The sequence below is a fragment of the Alligator sinensis genome, unplaced genomic scaffold (genome assembly GCF_000455745.1).
Source record: "Alligator sinensis unplaced genomic scaffold, ASM45574v1 scaffold100_2, whole genome shotgun sequence".
In the NCBI taxonomy this organism is placed as follows: domain Eukaryota; kingdom Metazoa; phylum Chordata; order Crocodylia; family Alligatoridae; genus Alligator; species Alligator sinensis.
Genome location: NW_005842694.1, coordinates 259,069 through 282,333, shown reverse-complemented (window position 1 = coordinate 282,333; position 23,265 = coordinate 259,069). Strand labels below are relative to the sequence as shown.

At 38.7% G+C, this 23,265-nt stretch overlaps 1 protein-coding gene across 6 annotated transcripts in view; it reads left to right on the top strand.

The window, feature by feature from the left end:
- The window catches only part of KMT2E (lysine methyltransferase 2E), a 92,794-nt gene that overhangs the window by 19,530 nt on the left and 49,999 nt on the right, over window positions 1-23,265 (top strand). For 4 of the 6 annotated variants that reach the window (XR_003096329.1, XM_006034041.3, XM_006034043.3 and 1 more), the window contains 5 exons: window positions 1,832-2,016; window positions 14,564-14,678; window positions 15,559-15,788; window positions 18,030-18,110; window positions 21,468-21,526. Coding sequence is in view for 5 of the 6 variants with exons in the window: in XM_006034041.3 (XP_006034103.1) it covers window positions 1,946-2,016; window positions 14,564-14,678; window positions 15,559-15,788; window positions 18,030-18,110; window positions 21,468-21,526 (556 nt within the window). In the remaining variant the exon portion in view is untranslated. Of the gene's footprint in view, window positions 1-1,831; window positions 2,017-6,261; window positions 6,651-14,563; window positions 14,679-15,558; window positions 15,789-18,029; window positions 18,111-21,467; window positions 21,527-23,265 lie in introns of those variants that run through there. The other 2 variants (XM_025216008.1, XM_006034042.3) reach the window with 2 other exon arrangements.

The following is a 23,265-nucleotide window of genomic DNA, read 5'->3' as shown; positions in this document are numbered from 1 at the left end:
CCCCGCGTTCATTTCAGGTGCCCGCATGCATTTTCACAAGCAATAAAAATCATTATTCCAACAAAAAATGTCACTGTCAATTGAACTCAGAACAGCAACATTTCAACATTTTTTTTTTCACAGGCTGTATGCAATGGCTGCCAAAATGAAAGCAAGTCAGTCTGACTGATGCAGTGACAGAGTGGCACTTACTACTCCCTCCCCAAATGAAACTATGTGCATATCCAGGATTCTAAATTCTAAACTTTAATATTCATATTGACGCCCGCTGCTTTTTCTTGTAAATTCAAATGTGCCCTTGGGCACACAAACATTTGGAACGCCTGGTATGGAGGTGAAGGAAGAGGGAGTAGGTGAGGGAAAGGGAAGAGGATGTTGGAATCATGGAAGCAGGACTTCATTTCTGTAGAAGTCTTTGTCTTCTATAGAGACTTACCTCTCTCTTGTAGCTGTGTTGTACAGTGTTAGGATAAAAAGTAGCAAGCTTGTCTTAGTTGGTATATACAGTATTAATGATAATATGGCACAGTAAATAACACTCAGAGTTGCACCTGAATAAAATGTCATCCCTCTTTATTAGGAAAATGTTGGTTCTTAAGCAGGTGTAGGTTACTATATTCCACCCTCTCAAACCTTTATCTTCTTTCAGTTTGAATCTTTAACTGAGTGACTTTACATTTTCTGTTTTGTATCTTTTTGCTTTAAAAATAATACAATAATAGTATTAAGTAGTAGAACATTCCTGGAAGTGTCAGCAGTCAGTTTGTGTTCACATGTATATAATCAGAAACCAAGTATATATTTGAATGACTTAAACTTTTTTTTTTAAATTAAAACAACTTTTAAATATAATCCTATAATTCTGTTTTGCTTATTTGGGTTTTAAATTACACTGCAGATGTAAGAAGAAAATTTAAACCATCATAACAACATTCTCATTGCTTAGCTTATTTGCTGAAAATTGAGTGGGCAAAATGAGAATTGTGGTCATTTTATTTTTCTGTCTCTTGATGAGCTGCCTCATCTAAAGAAGGGTAATTATGATTGAAACTAGGTTTCTATAATTCTTACAATGTATTATTGGTATGATTTTCCTTGAAATCAAGGTGGTGTAAGTTCATTTAGGAGCTATTTTATTAGACTCTGCATACAGTGTTTTACCTTTTATTCTGTAATTTGCAGTTTGATCATCTACTGTGTATAGTCAAGCTCAGTTTTTGCTTCAGACCTTTTTGAAATATAGAAAAAACTTTAAGGTGTGAAAAGTATTTTAAAAGGCATATAACCAGAGCTATTCTACTGCATATTTTAAGTACTAACTCAAATCACCAAGCAGCAAACCTTGATTTAAATATATAGTCTTTTTGGCTTCTTTAACGTATGATATGTATTTAGCTGGAAATTAGAATTCAATTCAAATTCACAAAAAAACCCAGCTTTTTTAATAACTTAAACAGAACTACCTTAACTGTAGTTCATACATGGGGTGGAGGGGAAGGGGCATGATATACTATTGAGCTGAATTTAGTTGAATAAACTGAAATTTAAAACATTCTCTCTTCACTTGCACAAGAGACTGCTGGTTTCAAAAGCTGATTTAGAACTTAAACCCTGCTTCCAGGTGGTCATCCAGTAACTTCAACCAGTTCAGGGCTTTAACATTCTTTCAAATGTAGGCAACAAATATGTACTACTTGAATTTTTTTTCCAGTGTAACTTAGAACCAAAAAATACCATAACAGCCCCTTAGCAAGATTATCTAAATATAGTATAATACAGAATTGCCTTCCTAAAATGATTTTATTTAATTGCTTGTCTTATTTTTAAACAGGGTTTGTGGATGCACTTAGATGTTTGCAATGAGCACTGTGGCTGGCATGCCCCAGTGTTTTGGATACCAATGCATAGGACTCCGTAGTAATCGAATTTATCAGAAACGAACGTCATGAGCATAGTGATCCCATTGGGGGTTGATACAGCAGAACCTTCTTATTTGGAAATGGCTGCAGGCTCAGAGTAAGTATTTAAATATAACTAGTAAGTTTACTATTTTTTATTTTTGTGTGGGGACACTTTGAAAAGAACTGAACATGACATCCAAAAGCTTCTTAATTGTATCTGAATTTTAACAGTTATTTATATTCCTCTACTGTAGCTTCATGTCTGAAGTTCAGTGGCCCCTCCTTTGGTGAGTAAAGGACTAGTGAAAGAACAGTATTTTAACACACTTTTGGTTTATCACAAAAGAATTTATTAAGTCATATAGTTAGTACTTATCATTTTTATTTCCTTCAGGTTTACAGTGATATTTTTGGTTGTATTTTAGAGACATTATATAATTCAGTATGTCAAAGAAGAAACAATTATGAGAGATGGTGATAATCGTGAAGGGGCACATTCAAATAAAATGTTCATAGTTAAGCTTGCATTTTTGCAATAATGCACCAGTATAAAAGGTGACAATACATTTTTTTTTTTTTTTTTTTTTCTTTCCCAATATTTGTTTTTCAATTTGGCATCCATCGTTTTGGCTTATAGCTGAAGTGGTTAGCTTAAATGGTGCCAGATTGGAAAACTATTTTGTCAGGAGTGCTTCGGACTGGTTGGGATGAAAGACAGTAAAAAATAATTCCATGCAGTACGAAGTAGTGTATATATATGTATCATCTTGGTATGTCTAGAGATAGTTTTTGTTGTCAACTTTTAGCTTTAGCAGGGTTTTATAAAATTTTAACGTGTCTTTTTGGGGGCACAGAAATATTCTAGTTTACAAGAGTTATAATTATAAAATATTCTAGCCCACAGTGTAGCACAGGGGTCAGCAACCCCTGGCACATGTGCCGAGCATGGCACGCAAGGTCATTTTGCTTGGCACGCCACCGCCAGCCTGGGCCGTAAGCAGCTGCTGCCAGCCATGGAGCCCAAGCTGCTCCCAGCAGGTGGCTGGGAGGCCACAAGCCCTGCTGCAAGCATATCGGGCTCCATGGGCCAGCTGCAGCTGGAAGGCTGTGAACAGCATTCCAGCACCTTCCAAGGTAGTCAATGTGGTTTTTTTGGCACTTCAGCCAAAAAACATTGCCTACCCCTGGGTAGCATATACATATTGGCCATGATTTAAAGAAAATGGAGTGGTTCAGTACCTTTTGGTCATCGGATCATTTATTTGTGAAAATTTGTTCATGGAAAACATAGTTAAAATCCAATAAGATTGGACTTAAAAACCTGTTTTATGTCTCTTGCTTTTGAAAGAGTTTACTTTTTTTAAAGTTCCTGGTAGAATATCTGTTGGAGACAATGAAATATAAAATGTTCTTAATCTCTTCTTTAGTCTTTTCTCCCACCCATTTTAACTCCTGAACAAATATTCAAGTTTTCATGTGTTTGGATAGTATTAAGAATATATTTGCATGGTTTAGATGTTTGAACAGTAAACTAGAACTTGTTTTCACATCACTTTTTTTTTATACTAGAGGTCTCCTTTAAAAAAACAAAAAAGCAACCTTCATGAAGTAATAACTTTTTAATTTAAGGTCACTGGGGGTCTCTTGTTTGATTTAGTTGAGACATCAAGTTACCTTTTATAAACTTTTTATAAATGGCTTTTGTGTGAAGCCTTTTAGTGTCACCTTTAAATCAGGGGTGGGCAGTTATTTGGTCTAGAGGGCCACTTAAGGAGTTTTAGTGAGCTCTTGCAAGAAGGGTGTTGGGGGGGGAACTGATTCAGCCCATCCACGTCGCACTCACTGCTGGCTGACCCTATCTGGGCCCATCTACCCTGTATCCACCACTGGGGGTGCCAGACAGTGGGTGGGTGGGGTATCCATGGAGACAGGCCCAGGACCCCCACAGGCAGGGTGCTCTCAGCCAAGCAGATGGGATGGGCCATGGGTGGCTGTAGATGGGTGGGCGGGGCTAGGATTGTGGGGCAGTGACAGCATGGGGCCAGGGCAGAGCTGCGATGCACTCCCTGCGTGTCCCTGCCCATGGAACTGGCACTCATTGCAGGGACATGTGGAAAGCATATTGCCACTCTGCTCCAGGGACCCTGTTCCCAGATGCCACTTCTTGCCTGACCATGGTCCTATCCCATCTGCCCAGCCAAGTGTATCCTGCTCACAGAGGTCCCGGACCAGTGTCTATGGAGACCGTACCCACTCTACCTGGCACCCCTAGCAATCTGTCTGGGGTGCCTGGGCAGCAGGGCTTGTCCCGGCAGCAGTGAAGACACTGGCAGCAGTAGCTGGGCAGAGTGAGCTGCCACTGTGGGGGCTGCCAGGAAGCTGAGTCCAGCCCCTACCCTGTCCCTACCCTGCCATTTGTCTGGGGGCAGCAGAGCCAGCCATACGCACCACGACTCATGCCACAGCCCTGCTGCCTTGGCAGGGCCAAGGGGCCCGCTGCAAACCAGATAGACTCTCTTGATGGGCTGAATCCAGCCCCCAGGCCATATTTTGCCCACTCCTGCTTTAAATAAAGGAGAATTATTTTTTCTTTTTTAAAGGGAGGCTTCTAGGTATCCAGAAAAGAAATGCTTTTCTGGTGCTGAACAAGTTCTAAGGAACTGAAGATAACTTTCAGCTCTTTCTACTCTCCTACAATGCTGTGGATGTGTGTCTGTGTTCAAGAGGCATGAGGTGTCTGTTACTACAGAAGTTCATCAGTAGTGCCACCAACACGTACACGGTGTTTCATCACTAACTGCTGATACAGTTATGAACAAGGATTCTCGTTTTCTCTGATTTAAAAAAAAAAAAAAAAATCCCCAACTTTCAGATTAGAAAAGTAACCCAAAATCCACGTTTTTCTGTGATTAAAATAAAACACTGCTATAGATCGATCTATCAATCTATCTTTAGTGGTGTTTCATTTTAATCACAGAAATATGTGGATTTTGGGTTACTTTTAATCTGAAAATTGGGGAGTTGTGTTTTGTTTTTGTTTTTTTATCAGAGAAAATCAGGATCCCTGATTATGAAGGGACTGGAAAAGTTGAAGGACAAGATTGTAAACTGCTTGTCAGTTGCTTTCTAGGGCACCTAGGATAACTTAAAACCTGCTAGTGTTTGCTCAGAATGTGAAAATGCTATTGGCTCTGAATTTGCCAGTGATTACACTTGAAGAAAGTTAATCAAGAAAAAGTGGAAGAAAGTCTTCCCCATCTGAGAAGACTGTTAACAAAAATTAGGCAGTAGCATCTTTCAGCAGATTTCCCTCCTGTAAAGGTAGTACATGTACTCTGAGTGAAACAAATCTGGGAACCACTTAAATCTGGCTTGCAGTTGTTGATCTCTTGATTGAGTCATCAGATGAACAATTCATGGATGAAAGAAGTCATGAAGAGCTCTGCTTCAAGACTAGATGGCCCATTGGTCCCACATGGTTGAGGTCCTCAAACTAGTGGCTAGCATGGGCATGACATGGCCAGAATCATGTCTGGTGCCTGCCTTTGATTCTCTAGCCTGAATGACTGGTACCCATTTACAGCTGGACTGGTGACCAGATCAAAGTCTGAATTTAACACACAAGGGAGGGGAAAACCTTTAAATGTATAGAAAAAAAGGAAAAAGCCAACAGTTTCATTTAGTTGTCTTGAATCATTCTGGGGGAAATCGTGTGGGGGCTAAAAACTAAGTTGTTTTATTTCAATATATGACTGGGGGGGAGAAATAAAGCATAATTGCCACATGAATTTACTGTGATATAAGAATCCCTGGTGATGTCAGTCTAAAATTTCCCATCTCTGTTTTTTCAGAGACTGACATGTCAGATGGAGACGGTAGAGGGTCCAGAGGCAGGCAACAAAAATGATAAAGGGTTTGAAAAACAAGCCATATGAGGTGATGTTGAAGGAAATAGGTATGCTCAGCATGCAGAAAAGGTGCTTAAGAGAGGGCATGACAGCAGTCTTCAAATACATGAAGGGCCACCATAAAGAAGATAGGGAACACCTTTTCTATCTTACTGCAGAGAGTAGGATGCAGACTATTGACTTCCAGCAGCAAAGTTTAGATATTGGATATTAGGTGTGGGGGTAAGAGGGGACTTCTTCAGTGTTAAAAAGGTGAGGAATTGGACTAGACTGACTAGGAAAACTGGGATTTCCATCATTGGCAAAGTTCCTTGAAACCATTAGGTGTTGGCTGCAGCTGAGGCTGGGGATTTTGACTGGGGAGTGCCAGTGTTCCTGCAGGAACTTAAACCTGAAGATTCCTGGCTAGAGGGTTTGTCCCTTTGCTCAAGGTCAAACTGATAGCTCCATTCGGAGGAGGGAAAGAATTTTGCCCCATGGTCAGATTGATCCAACCGTAGGATTTTGCCTTCCTCTGTAGCGGGAAGTGTGGTCCTCTTTCTTGGATTTCTTGAACATATTTTTAATTCTTGTAGCAGCAGGATGCTAGCTGCAGTTGTATCTTTGTTTTGCCTGTGGCAGGTTAGCGTGCTATCTATTCTTTTCAGCTGTGTGGCAGGTTTAACTGTGTAGTTTTAGTAATTGGTTAGACAAGGATTTGTATGGGATGGTTTGAATAGAGATGATCCTGCCTCAAGCAGCAGGCTGGACTAGATGACCTTCAGAGATCATTTTCAGCACTACTTTTCTACAATTCAGTAACAAGAAAACAACCTTACTAAATGCACCTTTCCAATGAGGGGTGAGTTGGACCAATTTCCCATGACAGTCATTTGGTTCCGTATTCTAAGTTGCTATGTGTGGAAAAACATAATGTGAAAATAGCACACCCGGTAAAAGGAGAATAAGGCATTGATAAAGGAGACATGGAAATATCCAAGCAGAGGGCTGAAGCAACAAAAAAGAAGAATGATGTAATTGGATACTAGAACAGCACACATGAAGCCACATATATAAATTAGCTTCAAAGTGAAGAATGTGGAAAAAGTGTTCTGGGTATTTTTAATTTTTCAGCAGGGGGGAAAAAAGTGAAAATAAGAGTTTTCTTCAGTACTTATACCTAATTGAACACTAAGGTATTTCCTCATGGTACCATATTACTACAGGGCTGTCTTTCGTGTTTTGCCTCTGCGCAAAATTTGACGTAAATATGCAAATAATACTACAGGTAGTCCTCGACTTACAATGTTTGGAGTTACAACATTTCACACTTACAGCATTTATAAATTGACACCCTGTTTCAACTTTCTGACATCAGTTTCGACCTTACAATGTGTTGCCCATTTCCCTGGAGAACATCTATCCAAACTTCCTTGGACACTTTCTTTAAGGAAGACAAGACTGCAGAAAAACCTGTGGCCAAGAATAGGGTATTGGGCCTTGGTTCAGGAACCAATGCTCCATTTATAACATTGTTTCCTATGGGAAAATTGGTTCTGATTTACAATGTTTCAACTTAAGACGCAATTAGTTCCTGAAAAACGTGTCGTAAGTCCAAGGACTGCCTGTACATCATTTACTATCAAAGCAGGTGGATTTTACATCGTATGAAAACAAGCACATTTTTATCTAACGCTTTTTTTCAGATCAAGCTGTACCGATTGTGAAAACTGAGAAAGGAATTCTAAAAGTGTGTTACTTTCACAGTAAAATATCTTGGGCTAGTAAGACTTAAGTCTAGTTGCCAGTGCTATAAAGTATTGATACAATAGTAGCCATTTTCACTTGAATAGATTGGTCTGAAAGGCTTTAAAGGTCTGAAATGTTTTTGCTAATGTCATTAGAGTTCAAATGGGAAATGCATGAGTAAAATGCACATGCAGTTATGTGGCTTTCAGAGTTAATTTATTGTAAAAATATTTATTAAACTATTGTGTAGCCAAACAATCACTTCATGTGGGATAGTGTAGAAAGTTCCTCACCCAGAAGAAAAGGTAAATTTATAAGCAATGTAGGCACCAAATACAAAACTCTTATCAATCAGACTACGGGTGGTTGTGGAGATCATGGAAATGATGAATTCTGAGAGAGTCTATGATTCCGATGATGGTCTCTCTATCGGAACACGCAGGATCATGGGAGACTAGGTCAGACAGGGGTTTTAGCCTGTAGGAAAGAATAAGGCATTAGCTCTCCAAACTACCAACTTCCTTGAAGCTGTGCTCCCCAATAGGGATATATAGTAGTTTATTGTTTAGCTGTTGCAAACATGCATGGCAAACTTTCCATGAATGTTGCTTCCTTTACCCCCACTTTGCTATGAAATTAACTAAAATACACTGGAAATACGCACTTGAAAATCCAGGTTATTATTTAAGACTAAATAAATAAAATCCTAACTAATTACTGCAAATGGTGTTGGCTTACAGATATGTCTATGCTGCATACTAGTCTGTTGTAGAAATATCCAACTTGCTTCAGGTACTGGAAGAAGTATTGCTGCAGTATTATGGAGCTCTGCAGAGGCTAACTTACCCTGAGAAGCAGTTTACAGTGAGCTGTTCTTCAGGTCTTAAGTCAGAACTGATCACCAAGGAATCAGCTAGGAATAGGAATCGATCACCAACCAATAATTTTCTCAAAATGATTCAGCCCATAAATACCAACTGTCTTATACTTCGTATGAGGTATAGCATAAAACAAAATTAAAACTCTATTTCTTCCCTGGTTTGAACTTCCACTAAACCCTAATCGTGTACTGTAGTTTTTAAAAGTCCATAATCTATCAAACTGCTGTACATAGTGCAGAAAATATATACAGCTATTTCCAGAATAGACATTTATTCTTTCAGAGCTGACCACTGTCCTTGTCTGTTGGGGGTGGGAATGACAACTTTTTTTTTTTCCAGGATGCCAATAAAAGTCCTGTAAAATTCACTCATTCAAAGAAGTAAAAGCACTGGAAGCGTGGGTAGGAAAAAAATCTTAATTGAGCTTTGAAGGTGTACAAATTCCTTGGCGGAGTAACCTTGTCACTGTACTGATGCAACTTTTCAGTTTCTTTGCATCTTTTCTCTTATTCTGTTGTATGTAAAACCTAAGCTCAGTTCCTGAAGTTGCACGCCTACTGGACTTGCTTGTAAGTCAACAGACAATTTCATGATGTGAAGGCCTAAGAGATAGGAGGATTGGGCCCTAAAATTATGGGCTTTTTGGGTTATGGAACATAACACTACCTCCTGAATAGTACCTGAAATACTATAGATGCTACAAAATGATTAAATAAAAGTGGCATATTGTATTTGAACTTCTAGACTTTTGCCTTCAGAAACAAAAGTACACAAGTTCTGAAAGGTCCATTGATTGGTAAATGCATTTGTGGATTCTTTTTTATGAGGAAGGGGAAATGTTCTGGTCCTCGGAGGTTTGACTTGGGTAGTGAAATCAAAGCATTTGCTCTCTCTTTTTTTACTGACTTTTCAAATGACATAATGTGGGGTAGAATTGTAAGTGACAATTTTTTAGTTGTCCAAGTCGTGATTTATTTTTTTGACACTTCTGAGGAGGTGGTCATTATGTCCCACACCCATAGCCCCATGTGCTTGGACAACTCCGTATGCACGCAGGGTGGAAAGTCCTGGAAGCAAAATGATGGAGGGGATAGAATTTGAACCTGCATCTCTGAGGTCCCATTACACCACATGTCTAGCCCCTCTCTAGCACTCCTTTTGAAGCTTAGTGTCTGCTTCTTTTATTTAGTAGTCGTTGGTTAAAATGGATGGGATGGGATGGGGGGCGGTGCTCTGCCTCCCTAGGAGCAAAGCTTCAGGGGAGGTTTGCTCCTAGGATGTAGGGTTTGTTCCTTTCCAGAGCATCAGCTATCACACTAAGCCATTTACCTTCTGGTTTTCTGTGTTCTTCCTGACCCCACATAATCTCCTTGGATTTTCCCAGGGGCCCAGCTTCAAAAGGAATGCTGGAAGAAAGGGTAGGTAATTTATGACTTGTAGTGTAGTGGTTAGCATGTTGTGTTAGGAAGCCAGCAAAATGCAGGTTCAAATCTTCTGGGTAAAAAGGTTTGGGGGAACCTAGAACCTTATAGTTTAGTTTGCAACCTAATGTGCATGCTCAATTTGCACATATAGTACATATGCCCATGTATGCACTGACACTGCAGAAACGAAGTAGCTGCCTGTGAAAAGTACTGAAAATGTCATTTAGGCAATTAAAAACGCTTGTCATTTAGATGACCACAAGAAAATAAAATGTCATCCATGGTGTTTAACATTTGAACCAGAGACATGGATCAGAATATATGTTGGAAGCTATTTAATGCATTGGTTTTGATGAGCACCTATTAACAGCTGGAAGTTGTATTTTTTATTAACGGTTTTTAGGCAGTTAAAGACTTTCAGCAACAAAACCTGACCAACTGTTGACACTAACTTGGTGCAGAGTCACTTGGATGGACTGGATGTGTTCAAGTTAGCAGGCCTGGATGAGTGGCATCTGAGAATACTGAAGGAATTGGCTGGTGTTATAGCAGAACCACTGGCACGGCTCGTGGTGCTCGGGTCAGGTCCCGGAGGACTGGAAAAGGGCCAATGTGGTCCCTATTTTCAAGAAGGGGAGGAAGGAGGATCCTAGTAATTATAGGCTAGTTAGTCTCACCTCCATCTTTGGAAAGGTCTTTGAAAAGATCATGAAGGATCATATTTGTGGGGAGTCCAGTGGGAAAAATAATGCAGCAGGGGAAACCAGCATGGATTTGTAGCAGGTAGATCATGCCTGACCAATCTGGTTTTGTTTTATGACAGGGTCACAAAATACTTAGATGGAGAGGTAGATGTTGTTTTCTTGGATTTTAGCAAGGCCTTTGAATACAGTATCTCATCCCATTTTCATAAATTCAGAGGCTGTGACATAGATGTTTAAACGGTCTGGTGGGCGGCAAATTGGCTTAGCGGTCGCACCCAGAGAGTGGTAGTAGATGGGTTGGTATCAACCTGAAAGGATGTAGGTAGTAGGGTCCCGGAGGGTTCAATCCTTGGACCTGTACTCTTCAATATCTTCATCAGTGTACTCTGTCCAAGTTTGCGGATGATACTCAATTGTGGAGTGAAGTACACACTCCAGAGGGTAGGGAATGATTGCAGGCAGACCTGGACAGGTTAGAAAAGTGGGCAGTACACAATAGGATGCGCTACAACAAGGAGAAATGCAGAGTGCTGCACCTAGGGCGCAAAAATATTTAGCGCACTTACTGGCTGGAAAGTGACCCTCTCAACAGCCCAGAAGTAGAAAGGGATCTTGAAGTCATAGTGGACTTCAAGATGAACATGAGTTGTCAGTGTGACGAACAGATGCATGACAAATAGATCCAAGGAGGTGGTACTTCCCCTGTATGTGGCATTGGTCAGACCGCAGTTGGAATACTGCATCCAGTTCTGGGCGCTGTACTTCAAGAAGGATGTTGATAGACTTGAGAGGGTCCAGAAGAGGGCCACTCACATGGTTAGGGGCTTACAAGACGAGCCCTATGAGAGACAGAGGGACCTGGACCTCTTCAGCCTCTGCAAGAGAATCCCGAGATGTGATCTTGTGGCCACCTACAAATTCATCGGGGATGCAGCAAGGGATTGGAGATGCTCTGTTCACCAGGGGCGCCTCTTGGGGTAACAAGCAACAATGGTCACAGACTGACAGAGAGCAGATTTAGGCTAGATATCAGGAAAAACTTCTTCATGGTAAGAGTAGCTAAAATTTGGAATGGGCTTTTTCTAATTTTAATGGCAGCTCTTTTTCTGGTTTTAATTGTAGCTATCTCTGTGTTTGGAGAAGATTTACACCTCTCCCTTCCTCAGTCTCTTTAGCTTTGTGCCCTGAGTTTGGATTATTAATATAAATCTGGGTGTTTGATAATACTTGGATTTCTTTATTTTTAAGTAAAATGAGTTTTTTTTTGGTAATTCTCTTTTACAGAAAACAACCATGTGTATAATCACTTCTCAGGAGAATTGCATTGAGGGGACCAAGTTTATTGAACTGGGCAACAAAGCACTACACTAGCCAGTGCCTCGCATGCAGTTTGGTTTATTGACAGCCTTGAAAAGGCACTCTAAATCCATTACAGTGTCACCTTAATCTTGGAATCCATTTGAGTGTTGAATGTGTAGACTGCCACCCTCAGGATATATTTTGTAAGAACATGTAATCTTGGTGACTAGGCTTTCAAAAGATTATGAACCAGTTGGGTAGAATTTTCTTGAGTTCACTCTTGTTTAAGGACTTGATATTTTTATGTCTGTTTTGTTACGAAGGTGAAAGACTGCACTTTTTTTTTTTTCCAGAAGGTTTTTCTGCTCCAGTGGGCCATTAGATCAGCGGTTTCCAAACTCTGACAGATTGTGCACTGTCAATTTAAAACTATACAACTTCAAGTACCACCAGCAAAATTTTGTCATGTGAAGTAATTATAATAAATCTGTTAACGTGTACCACTGACAGGTTGTCTGTGTACCAGATTGGGAACCACTGCATTAGGCCAAGTCCTTCGAATACTAGGAAAAATAAATATGAACCAGATAATCCTAAGAGAAAAATTGCCAATTTAGTGAATGCCAGAATAGCCATGCTGCTACATTTCACTATCAAACATTATTAGAAGTAATACATCAGAAATAACTGATGTCAATGCAGTTTTGAATGAGAAAGAAAGAGGTTGCCTTATGTGTGGTTTTAAGTTTTAGAAATTTAGCTGAACAATTCTGGGTGGATATTCAACATCTGATAAATTAGAATTTTGAGAATCTAGATCCTGGGTTCAGATGCCATGGAGAATTAAAGTTGATCATCCTTCCTTGGTGGGATGGATGCTCTCAAAACTTGCCTCTGTCTAATGAGTCATTGTATACAAAAATTTGAGAAGTATTTCTGACCCTTTTGGCTTGTTGAGCAGCTTCTTTGCACTCTCATATCACAGGTTGTTTGTTAGTTTTTGTCATTTTTCACACCACCATTTATTCAGAAGCAAGACTTCCTATCTAACAAAATTCTGGTACAATAAAGGAAATACAGTATTCCTCTTTTCAGGATAACAGAAGTTTTGAAAGAATTCTCAGTGTGTAGTTTCAAATACTAGGTGGTTTGGGGTAAACTTGATACTGTAAACTGAATAAAAAAAGATAACCCTGCACTAAAGGTTTTAACCTCTTTTAAAAAGGCCAAAACAGCTATCTAGCATGAAGCAAAAATGTAAACTAGCTTTGTAACTCCACTCTTATAGATCACTCCACTTTGAAGGATTTATTTTGTAGCTGAGAGAGAGAACCCGACTGGCTGATGGGTTAAAAGAATGTAAATTTAATTTAAAATAATTTTTCAAGTCTTTAATCTTAATTTATCCAGATGATCGCTACTGTCTGTTTTGGTTGTTCATTTGTCCTTTGTAATTGTTTTCCTGCTAAGGTAAATCTGTTCAGATAAAGAGAAAGTGAGTAACTATGTAAATACATGTGGAGTAGTTTTTTTTCAAAGAAACCAAGGTGAATCATATTTCTCTCACCTCTAATTTCTTATTCTCTAAATCCTGGTTAATAGTTTTTTCTTTAAAACAGAAGTTGACAACTGAAATCATGTGTCCCTTTAACCAGCCCGGCTTCATTTTAAAGTCTTTTCTTTCTTTTTTTTCATGGTACAAGGCAAAAAATGTCTATGAAACCTTTTGTGGTCCTGCAGTGATTGCCATCATGTAAAAGTTTCATTCTGAGCTAGTCTGGTTTGAAATGTGTCCAAATGGTGTAGTCCTACCCTGAATTGGGGCGGGGGGGAAACAAGTGTTACTGCTACTAATACGAAAATGTAATTTGTTGGTTAATTCCAAAAGGGGAGCCAGAAAAAATTATACTCAAGGTACATCTATAATGACTGTTGAGAGAGGCAATAGGATATCTTGTTTCTTGTCCTTTTCACAAATTTATTTCCCCGCCTTTATGTATTTTTCTTTCCTCGCACTGTCATCTTTTTCTTTCATTTAAACATGATGGATGCCACCTCTTGATTTACTATGAGACTTCCTTCTTTTTGTCCCCCACCAAAACCAGATAGCTGAGGGTAACAAGTCTGGAGGAATATAATGGCACCACAGTAATTCTACCACTAGATGTCATTGTGGAACGTATTAAAGTTGCAGGTAGTGTTGTGAAGACCATCTTGACAGATACCTGCAACTCTGTTGAGATTAATGATGACAGAAGTATCAAGAAACAATGTGGCTAGTATACTACTTCTAGTAACTTGGTGTGGAATGTGACCTGACAGTAATCATGCTGTGCAAAGTCAGAATTAGGAATACCACATGGAAAAAGAGTGGGAACTGCTGGTTTAGGGTATTTAAATTGCTCCAGTATTGACTTTGTATTATAGACCTATAATAAGATTTTGTACCTCAGAAGATCCATGCGTGGGAAGTATTTCATACTTCCTTGGTGATACATATCTTACACTTCTTTTGGGTCCACTTGATTTTATTTATTTACTTGGTTTATATACTGGCCTTCCCAAAAGCGGCTCAGGGCGGCTTAGGATCGGAGAATAAAAATAGGTCTTTTTTCAGGAAAGGCATATACGTACTTAGTTGTGATATGAATAATAGAAGAAAGAGCAAATATATGTGAAATATTCTTGAGTGTAATGATAATATATCTTGCTTTTCAGACCAGAATCTGTAGAAGCTAGCCCAGTGGTAGTTGAAAAATCAAACAGTTACCCACACCAGTTTTATACCAGCAGCTCTCATCATTCACACAGTTACATTGGTTTGCCTTATGCGGTAAGTTTCATACCTTGTTTGAAAGCCTATCTCTTTTAAATCAGTTACCTTTGAGACAAACCTGTATTGTGTGTAGGCTGGAATAGTATAAGGGGGGACATTATTTGAAAACCAAATATACAAAATGGGAGTTTTAGGAAAGGCCTATTTAGATACTCAATTCTGGGGTGGGGGGGCCTGGAATTCTGTCTTCTGTCAGTAAATACTGTTTTCTCTCCAGTCTTTAAACTTTACTGTTTTTTAATTATTTGTCTAAAATTGTCTTCTGAGCAATTATGTATGTTTGTAACAAAAATAATACCAATTTGGAAATGCACCACAGTAGTATTATTGTAGATGTATAAACAGATAAATAAGCATATTACAAATGGGGGAAAAAAAAGCAGTTGAAGTTATATGTGCTAACTATAAATGCCTCGGGGTAACTGCTTTAAATTTCACAAGTTCAGTAGAATCAATTAGATAGATGCCTATGTGATTTTTAGAAAAATAAATTTAGGATCCTGTTCTTAAAATTCTATTTAGGCTATGAAACCATGTATCAGAGAAGTGGGAATGGGGGGTGAGGGCCGTTTAAAGAATTCAGTTTAGAGGCTTACCTAAACCTAATGGCCTACCCAGTTAGTATAGTTAAGATTATTTCTAAAGCTGACAAGACATAAGGGACTGATGCATCTAACCATCTCTGACTCTCCAGTTTGGAAAACCCAAGTACTGATTTATATCTGGGTCAGGTTAGAGCAACTTTCTGCAGAAGTCAGGAGTGGGATTCATACTCTTACTCTTTAACTTCTCAAAAGTCTAAAGAGAAATTCTGCTTCATGTTTTAGAACCATGTCAAAATAACAGTTTTTATGGGGTTTTTCAAAAAATCATACAGGACCATAACTATGGTGCTCGTCCTCCTCCAACGCCTCCAGCATCTCCTCCTCCATCCGTTCTTATTAGCAAGAATGAAGTAGGCATATTTACCACTCCCAATTTTGATGAAACTTCCAGTGCTACTACCATCAGTACGTCAGAGGATGGAAGCTATGGAACTGATATTACCAGGTGCATTTGTGGCTTTACCCATGATGATGGATACATGATCTGTTGTGACAAATGCAGGTAAAATTAATTTAAATGTTAAAGATCATATATTTGCATATTAATGTTTTAGACTGCCAGAATAAGCTGTTCTAAAATGACTAGTTATCATTTTAGATCATGTTAATTTTTTAAGTCGAGAAACTCCAGCATCAAAACAGATTCTTGCAAGTCCATGACTGGCTTAACAGAAGGGATAGCAGATTCAATCAGGAAAGGATGTCACACTTATTCCTAACTTCACATATGTTTCTGTTTGCTCCTTTATTAGATGGCATGTCTGACTCTCACATGCTACCTTTTTATCAGAAAGATATCTCTTCGGCTGTTTTCCCACTCCCTCCTTTATTTATGGAATAAGAATGTGTGACGATTTGGTTCTTAACATGGGTACACCAAGTAGTAACATATACTTTAGACTAGGGGTTCCCAACCCCTGGGTCATGGCCTGGTGCTGGGCCGCAAAGGGTTGGCTGCCGGTCTATAGGAGGGCTGGCTGCCGGACCAGAAGTGACCGCAGACTGGCAAACCGTCGACTGGAAGTGACCAGCATACTGCAAACTGGCAGCCAACCCTTTTTTTTTATACTGAACGTAAAAAAGGATTGGCTACCTGCCTGCAGTATGCCGGTCACTGCTGGTCTGCAGTTTGCTGATCTGTGGTTTGCCGGTTCTCAGCCTAAAAAGGTTGGGAACACCTGCTTTAGACTAACAAGCTTCGGTCACAAACTTCTCCAAGACCGTTTTAGGCTGGACATAAGGAAGAACTTCTTTACAGTCTGAGCCCCCAAGGCCTGGAACAGACTGCTGCCAGAGGTGGTGCAAGCACCTACTCTGGATTCCTTTAAGAGTCAATTGGATGTTTATCTTGCTGGGATCCTATGACCCCAACTTACTTTCTGCCCCTGGGACAGGGGACTGGACTCTTACGATCTTCCAAGGTTCCTTCCAGCCCTAATGTCTATGAAATCTGTGAAACTACACAGCCCAATAAAGTAGTAAATTTAGAGGAAGTAATTTGGAATAAAGAGAATCCCAATACTTCGAGCAAAATTATACCCTTACATTAAGCACCAGATTTATATAAATAGTCTTTACCACTCTCTCTCCCTGCTTCCTCCCCTCTTCCCCACCAGGTACTCTTCATCAGTATAAAGGGTTTAGACATTTTAGTGTGAATCTGATTTATAGCAGAAATGGTGGCCCAAGATTTGGAAAGAAAAGTTAAACAGTTGAGCTTTGAAATCCTTGTTCAGACGTGCTTGATCTTGCCTAAGATCAGTAGGGGCTTAGCGCCATATACAGAAATAGAGAGCAGTTTGGACTACAAGAGGAGAAAAGGGGCCTGGATAACTTTTAGATTACTGTTCTTGAATATCTTAGCTAGTTTTATCAACTTGGATAAATTTGCTACAGTAGAAACTACTGTTTATAGTAACACCAACATCGTTACTAAGGACAGTTTTGCCTGGGTTTGGCTTCTTTTGGCCGTCTAAACTACCTTGGTTACATATTCAGTGGCTATTGTTCTGTTGATAGTCCTTTATCCTGAAAGAAAATCATATGCTATGGTAAAGATTTAGTAATACATTCTTCTGTCAGTGGTCAGGCTCTACGCAGGTCACTCTTGTTATGTGCTGATTTAATGTAATCCTTTGATTTAAGCTAATCTATCCTTTGGTCTGGATAATGCACAAGATAAAGTAGAAACAAAATATTGACTCAGTCATAGTCTGTTGTTTTTTTCCTGGTTCTGAGTCTGGTAATATCTAGTTTTGCTGCACAGTATTTTTGTTGGTGGTGACCATTATAAGTAATATTTCATAAGAAGAATGGTTTAAGGACTTTACAAGAAAATCTTCCTGTGTAATGAGACAACATTCATTTTGGTCTTTTAGTATATTGTAAAAACCAATGAAATGGGTTGGTCAGACTTGCTAAGGATACTTGCCAGTCTTAACCCCATTGTAAACAACAATTCTCATTCCTCTATATATTTTCAAAGTGTTGAAAGAACATTTTCTAGAGTAAAGGCATGTTAAGAAACAATCTTTGGGAAAGGAATTATGTAGGGATCAGTGGAACATGCACAATGAAATATTGGGATAGTGGTTCATTAAAAGAAGTTTACATAGAAATTTAGGGAGAACAGCAGCCATATAAGTTGGTTTTGAATGAATGTCCTGTGTATGTAATAGAGTAAACATTAAATACTTTGATTTCAGAAGATGTTATACATTTAATAACACTATATTATTTTAAGTGTTTGGCAGCACATTGACTGCATGGGGATCGACAGGCAGCATATTCCTGATATATACTTGTGTGAGCGTTGTCAACCTAGGTGAGTAGTAGTTAGCCAGTATATTTATTCTCTCTGTCTAGAGTTATAAATATTAGATAAAATGTAATACTTGGGGAATATAATACGATATGTGAAATTTGCCTTTAATCAGATGTTAAATTATTTTTAATATTAAAGTTTTACTGAAAAATCAAATGCAAAGTAGTAAGTCGATTTCTAGATTATAAAATAAATATGCCAGCTATACCAACTATGCAAATTCTCCAAGTACTAAGAAGAAAGATTGCAAAAGATTGATGAATCTGTTGGACTACCTGGAAATAAAGTGAGTAATTAATAGTGTTTTGGAGTAGCTAAGCTATTTGGTTTTTTAATCAGATACCACTGTAGAGGTTGCACGAGGTAAATACTTTGTGTAATAAGGCAAGGCATAGTCAGAAAGTGAGAAGAAATGTTGAAACAACGAATTAATGAAAAAGCAATGAATAACCAAGATAGGATGGGATAGGCTGGGGGTTTTCAACTCTTTTAGATTCAGGGTACCACTCAGAAAATTTCCAGCTGTAAGGTTTCACTTTTTTTTGATTATTGAAAAATAGTTGAGCATTTCTTCTGTTGCAGAGGACTCGGACCACAAAAGATCAAAATGCGTTTGACTCAAATTCAAGAGATTTCAAATAGGAATCTATTATCTTGTGAATTTTAGGTGCTTGCACACATAAGTGTTCATATTGTGGGGCATCCTTAAAAGGAACTTGTGGTAGCCTGGTTAAGAATTACTGTCATAGGCCTCGGCAGACCCCCAACCTCTCTCACCCACTGATTCCTCAATTTACATCTAATAAAAGATGTATCAGATTCACCCAGAGAACCTTGTCTGCCATCTTCAGTGACTGCCTTTCTTGCATACTATTCATTCCATCCAGGAGGAGCACAAACCAACTGCAGATGCTTCTTCAGCCTGACAAAGGTTGTTTGTACCTGAAAGCTTGCAAAGAAGAATTTTTAAACTCTTTGAGTTGGTCTAATAAAAGATATCAGATTTACCCAAAGAACTGTGTCTTCTTATTTCCTAAGACCAACAGGGCTTCAACCCATAACCCTGTCATAGACTTAAGAGTTCCAGATAAAATAACTACTTTTCTAATAAGTTGCAACAATATTGCACCTATTTTTTAAACTTAAGAGGTGTTCCTAGGTGTAGCAGAGACCCCTTCTTTCTGGTTCCTGATGTGCCCTGTGCATCACTTCTCTAATTTTGGTTTAGTAGCTAAAGTGATTTAGCCCTGTAGTCAAGTCATGAAAAGTCATGAAATCCCATCTGGGATATCAGAAGTCCAGATGCAGTAACAAATAGTGTTGTCCATGTGGGCTTATGCTGTGTATACTTCTTCATTCTCAAGAGTCTGTATTGTCATCGTGTTTCCGCCCCCCCCTTCACAGCTGCTGTTCCAGCACTCTCATACGTTTGTGCTTTTCTAATTTAGTCCCTTTCAAGCTCCTCTGCCCCCCTCCTCCTCAGAAGTTGTGCCACTAGGTGGCAGTGTAAGCAGACAGTCCTCATTTCAATAGCGTGGGTTACTGCATGCCTTCACAGGATGGCAGTGTAATGGCAGATCATTTCATCACAAGCTTATGGCCATGGAAACCCTAAATAACTGGGTTTTCGCTTTCATAGGTCAGGTAGCATGTTTGTCCTCTTCAGAGCAGTATCCTGTACTTCCCAGCTTTCTCCCTGTCCTCAAGACTGCTTATTCAGAGGACTGCTCTCCCTTGTTTTTGCTTGATTTCTCTTCTCAAACTAAACCAATAATACCTTTATTTTCTGGACAGTCCTCTTTTTAACAATGTACTTTTCACTAATGTGTCCAAGTTTATTTCTTTTCCAAAAAAGGGGGCTCTGTTTTTCTGAAAAGAGTGGGTAGGGGAGAGGAGGGTTGATTGCATCAAGTGTTCAGATCCTTTCTATGCTAGAATATCTATGATGACTTTTAAGAAGTCGTATCATGGAGGTCAAGATACTGAAAGACAAACAGTTGTGGGGGGTGGAGTGGAGGAGGGAAGGTGAGGAAAAATATTGAGAAGTTGTCCTAAAATATTTTATTAACTTTTTTTTTTTCATCTTCAGTGTAATCTTAATCTTTAAATATTATCTCTCAGATAATATTCAAGCACTTCCAGACTTCTGATTTGCGGTGCTACAGTTTGCAGTGAATATGCACTGCGACCTAGTACGTATTCTTTAACTAGACCATGGAAAATCTGACTTGACATTTCTAAGTTCTTTTTATGAAAAAATTCAAGCAATTGTATTTTTCCTTTCCGTTTTTATTATTTAGTCTTTAATACCAGATTCCATCTGTCATCTTGGCTTGGTCGTTTTGAGATTCCAGAGTCTTCTGAGTTCACCTAAAATGCATATTTTGTCAACAGTAAATTTTCCTACCTCATTATTATGCTTCCTCTTTTTTTTATATGTAGGACTAGCGCTAGAACAAATATTTCAGGCACCTGTTATTTACCTTTTTGCTATGATAAGTAAGCCTCTCCTGTTCTTTTTCAGATATGCAGTTTCTGGGCATAGGAATACTTTGCTGCTCATTCCATAGCAACTTAATTATCACCTCCTTTATTGTTGTTTTATTGACATGCAGAACATTTTAATTAGCAAAACATGACTTTTCTTTGCAGAAATAATGCTTTTTTGGAGCATCTCTCATAATAACCTTCTAGATCCCTTATTCCGGGGTCGGCAAAGTCCGGCCCATGGGCTGAATCAGGCCCACAGTGGACTCCATTTCCCAGCAACCCCTTCCCATGTTGCTGTGGCCGGGTTCCATGGAGACCCCAGAAGCATCAGGGCTATAGCAGTTTCCATGGAGATTGGCCCCAACTGCTAATGGGATCTCCATGGAAACCAGATACAGCAATGTGGGCAGGAGGCGCTGCTGGGAAATGGAGTCCGGCTGTCAGCCGGATCCACCATTTTGCCCATCCTTTACTTATTCTGTCTTTAATTATGACTTTGACAAATTTACCAATAAAGATGTAGGACTTTGTCTGTAATTCCATGAATCAGCTTAGATTCTGTCTTTAAATATAAGTACAACATTTGCTACCTTTTCTGGGAAGGTTGAGAAGAGCACTTGCTGATGCTACTCTACTCAAGTCATACTATTACAGAATGAAATAGTTACTTTTATATACATGCAGTTGGTATTAAAATACCATTAGTGAGTGACTATTGCAACATAAACTAAATGCATATATTGATAACTATATAATTGTGTGAGAGAGTCTGAGTTTAATTATTAATAGTTAATAATTGTGTTTGCCTCCATTCACACCAAACTTCTACTAGGTAAAAATTAAATCATTTTATTATTTTTTATGCAGGAGTTTAGATAAAGAAAGGGCTGTGCTGCTGCAGCGAAGAAAAAGAGAAAATATGTCAGGTGGGTAAAAAGAAAACTTAATTATTAACAAATATATGATTGTGTCAGTGAAGTATAAAGATGAATAATATAACTAATGTTTGTGCCTGTTATATAATTTAACTGTTTTCTGGTCACAACCAAAGTATGTTTTTTAGTTGGTATGTTTATTAGTATGTACATAAAACTCTCTAAGAAATGTTTCCTTTACGTATTCTGTTGATATGTATGCAGAAATCGTGGTACAGTTGTTGTTTTTTTTAAGTAGCACAAATTTTGACTATATTGTAGCTTGTGTAGAATGTCTTTCATGTTGCTTCTACCACAGAGTACAACTAGTGTTTGTTTTAGACGATGGTACATACACTTTGAGTGTCTGGAGCCTCTTCCATGTTTGCCGTAAAAGTTATCTATAAAAAAGGAAGCAATATACTTTTTAAAAGTTAATTTGGATTGAACTTTGTATTTTACCTATTTTTTTAAGAGGTATCTGAATCATTATTGTTGGTAAGCATTACATCTTCTCTCTACCAGTCACTGAGTTTGCTTTCTTTTTCCAGTCATTCAGTAGCATTTGTTTTAACATGTATGTCTTCCTTTTTTTACCTTCAGCCTTTCCCCCTACCCCAGCTTTACTTTTTCATTATTTGTACTGCTTTTCCTTTTGGTAATGGCAATTTGTTTCAGTTTACTGGTTACTTCAGTGTTCCAGTTATACTGGAACAGTTATATTTTTTCCTATAAGAAATTGGCAGTTACCCAACATCTGAATTTTTATTTAAAATGAATATTGCTCTAGTTGCTTTTAGTTAGGATTTCCATTTGCTTTACTGTGCAGAGTTCTAGAATTTTACTTAATAAAAGTGAACACTGACTGACAATTGCTTATGGAAAATAGTCCTTATTTTGTTTATTGTTTTGTGCAAAGTTGTAACTAGTTTAAGAATAGTTACAAGCAATAAACTATGAATTTATCATAAAATAAATCCTTTAGCTTTCTTATGAAAGAAGTGGCAAGGCTTCCTAAATAACTCCAGATACTAAAAGACAGGGACATGTGTTGTCAGTCTCTTATGAGTTAATTGCATTTGTTTGCTTTCTCTCTCCCCCTCCCTTCTCTCCTTCCCTCCTTGTGCGCTGGGTTATATCCGGCATGATTAAAATAATTTTTCATTTTGTGACCTGGACCTACAAATAATGGATTGAACCGCATGTACTTGATATTTATTTCTTCAGTGCTGCCTTCTTGTGCATCTTGACAAACAGCCATGTTTGACATAACTTCCAATTTTTTCAGCCCAAGTCCCTTTTCCTTTGCTTCTTTTTGGATCTTTGGACCTATGCTGAAAAATGAGTGTGAACAGTCATGAAACTTCACCTAATCCATGACTGATTGATGGGTTGCAATTGCATGGGTGTGGGGATAACTGGAAAACCACTGTAGCAGAGGGTGACGTGGGTTGAGATGCTACACAAGTTGGAGCCTAGGCTGGTGTAGGGAGTGACAAGGTTACGTTAAATCTTTTTGCAGCCTTTTCATTTCTGCTTCAGTGAGAATGCTCCATACGTTTAAATTAGCCATGCAGGACAACAGTGGTCAGACCACTGGATTTTTTTTTTGCCTTTTATTTTGTTCTCTTTCCCACTTACTGTCTCTTCTGCCCTGACCTCTGGGCTTCCCCAATTTAGGATTCTTTTTTTGGGGAAGTTTAATGTGTCAGGCTTTGAGAAGCCAACCTATTCTGAAATAAGGAAAAAGT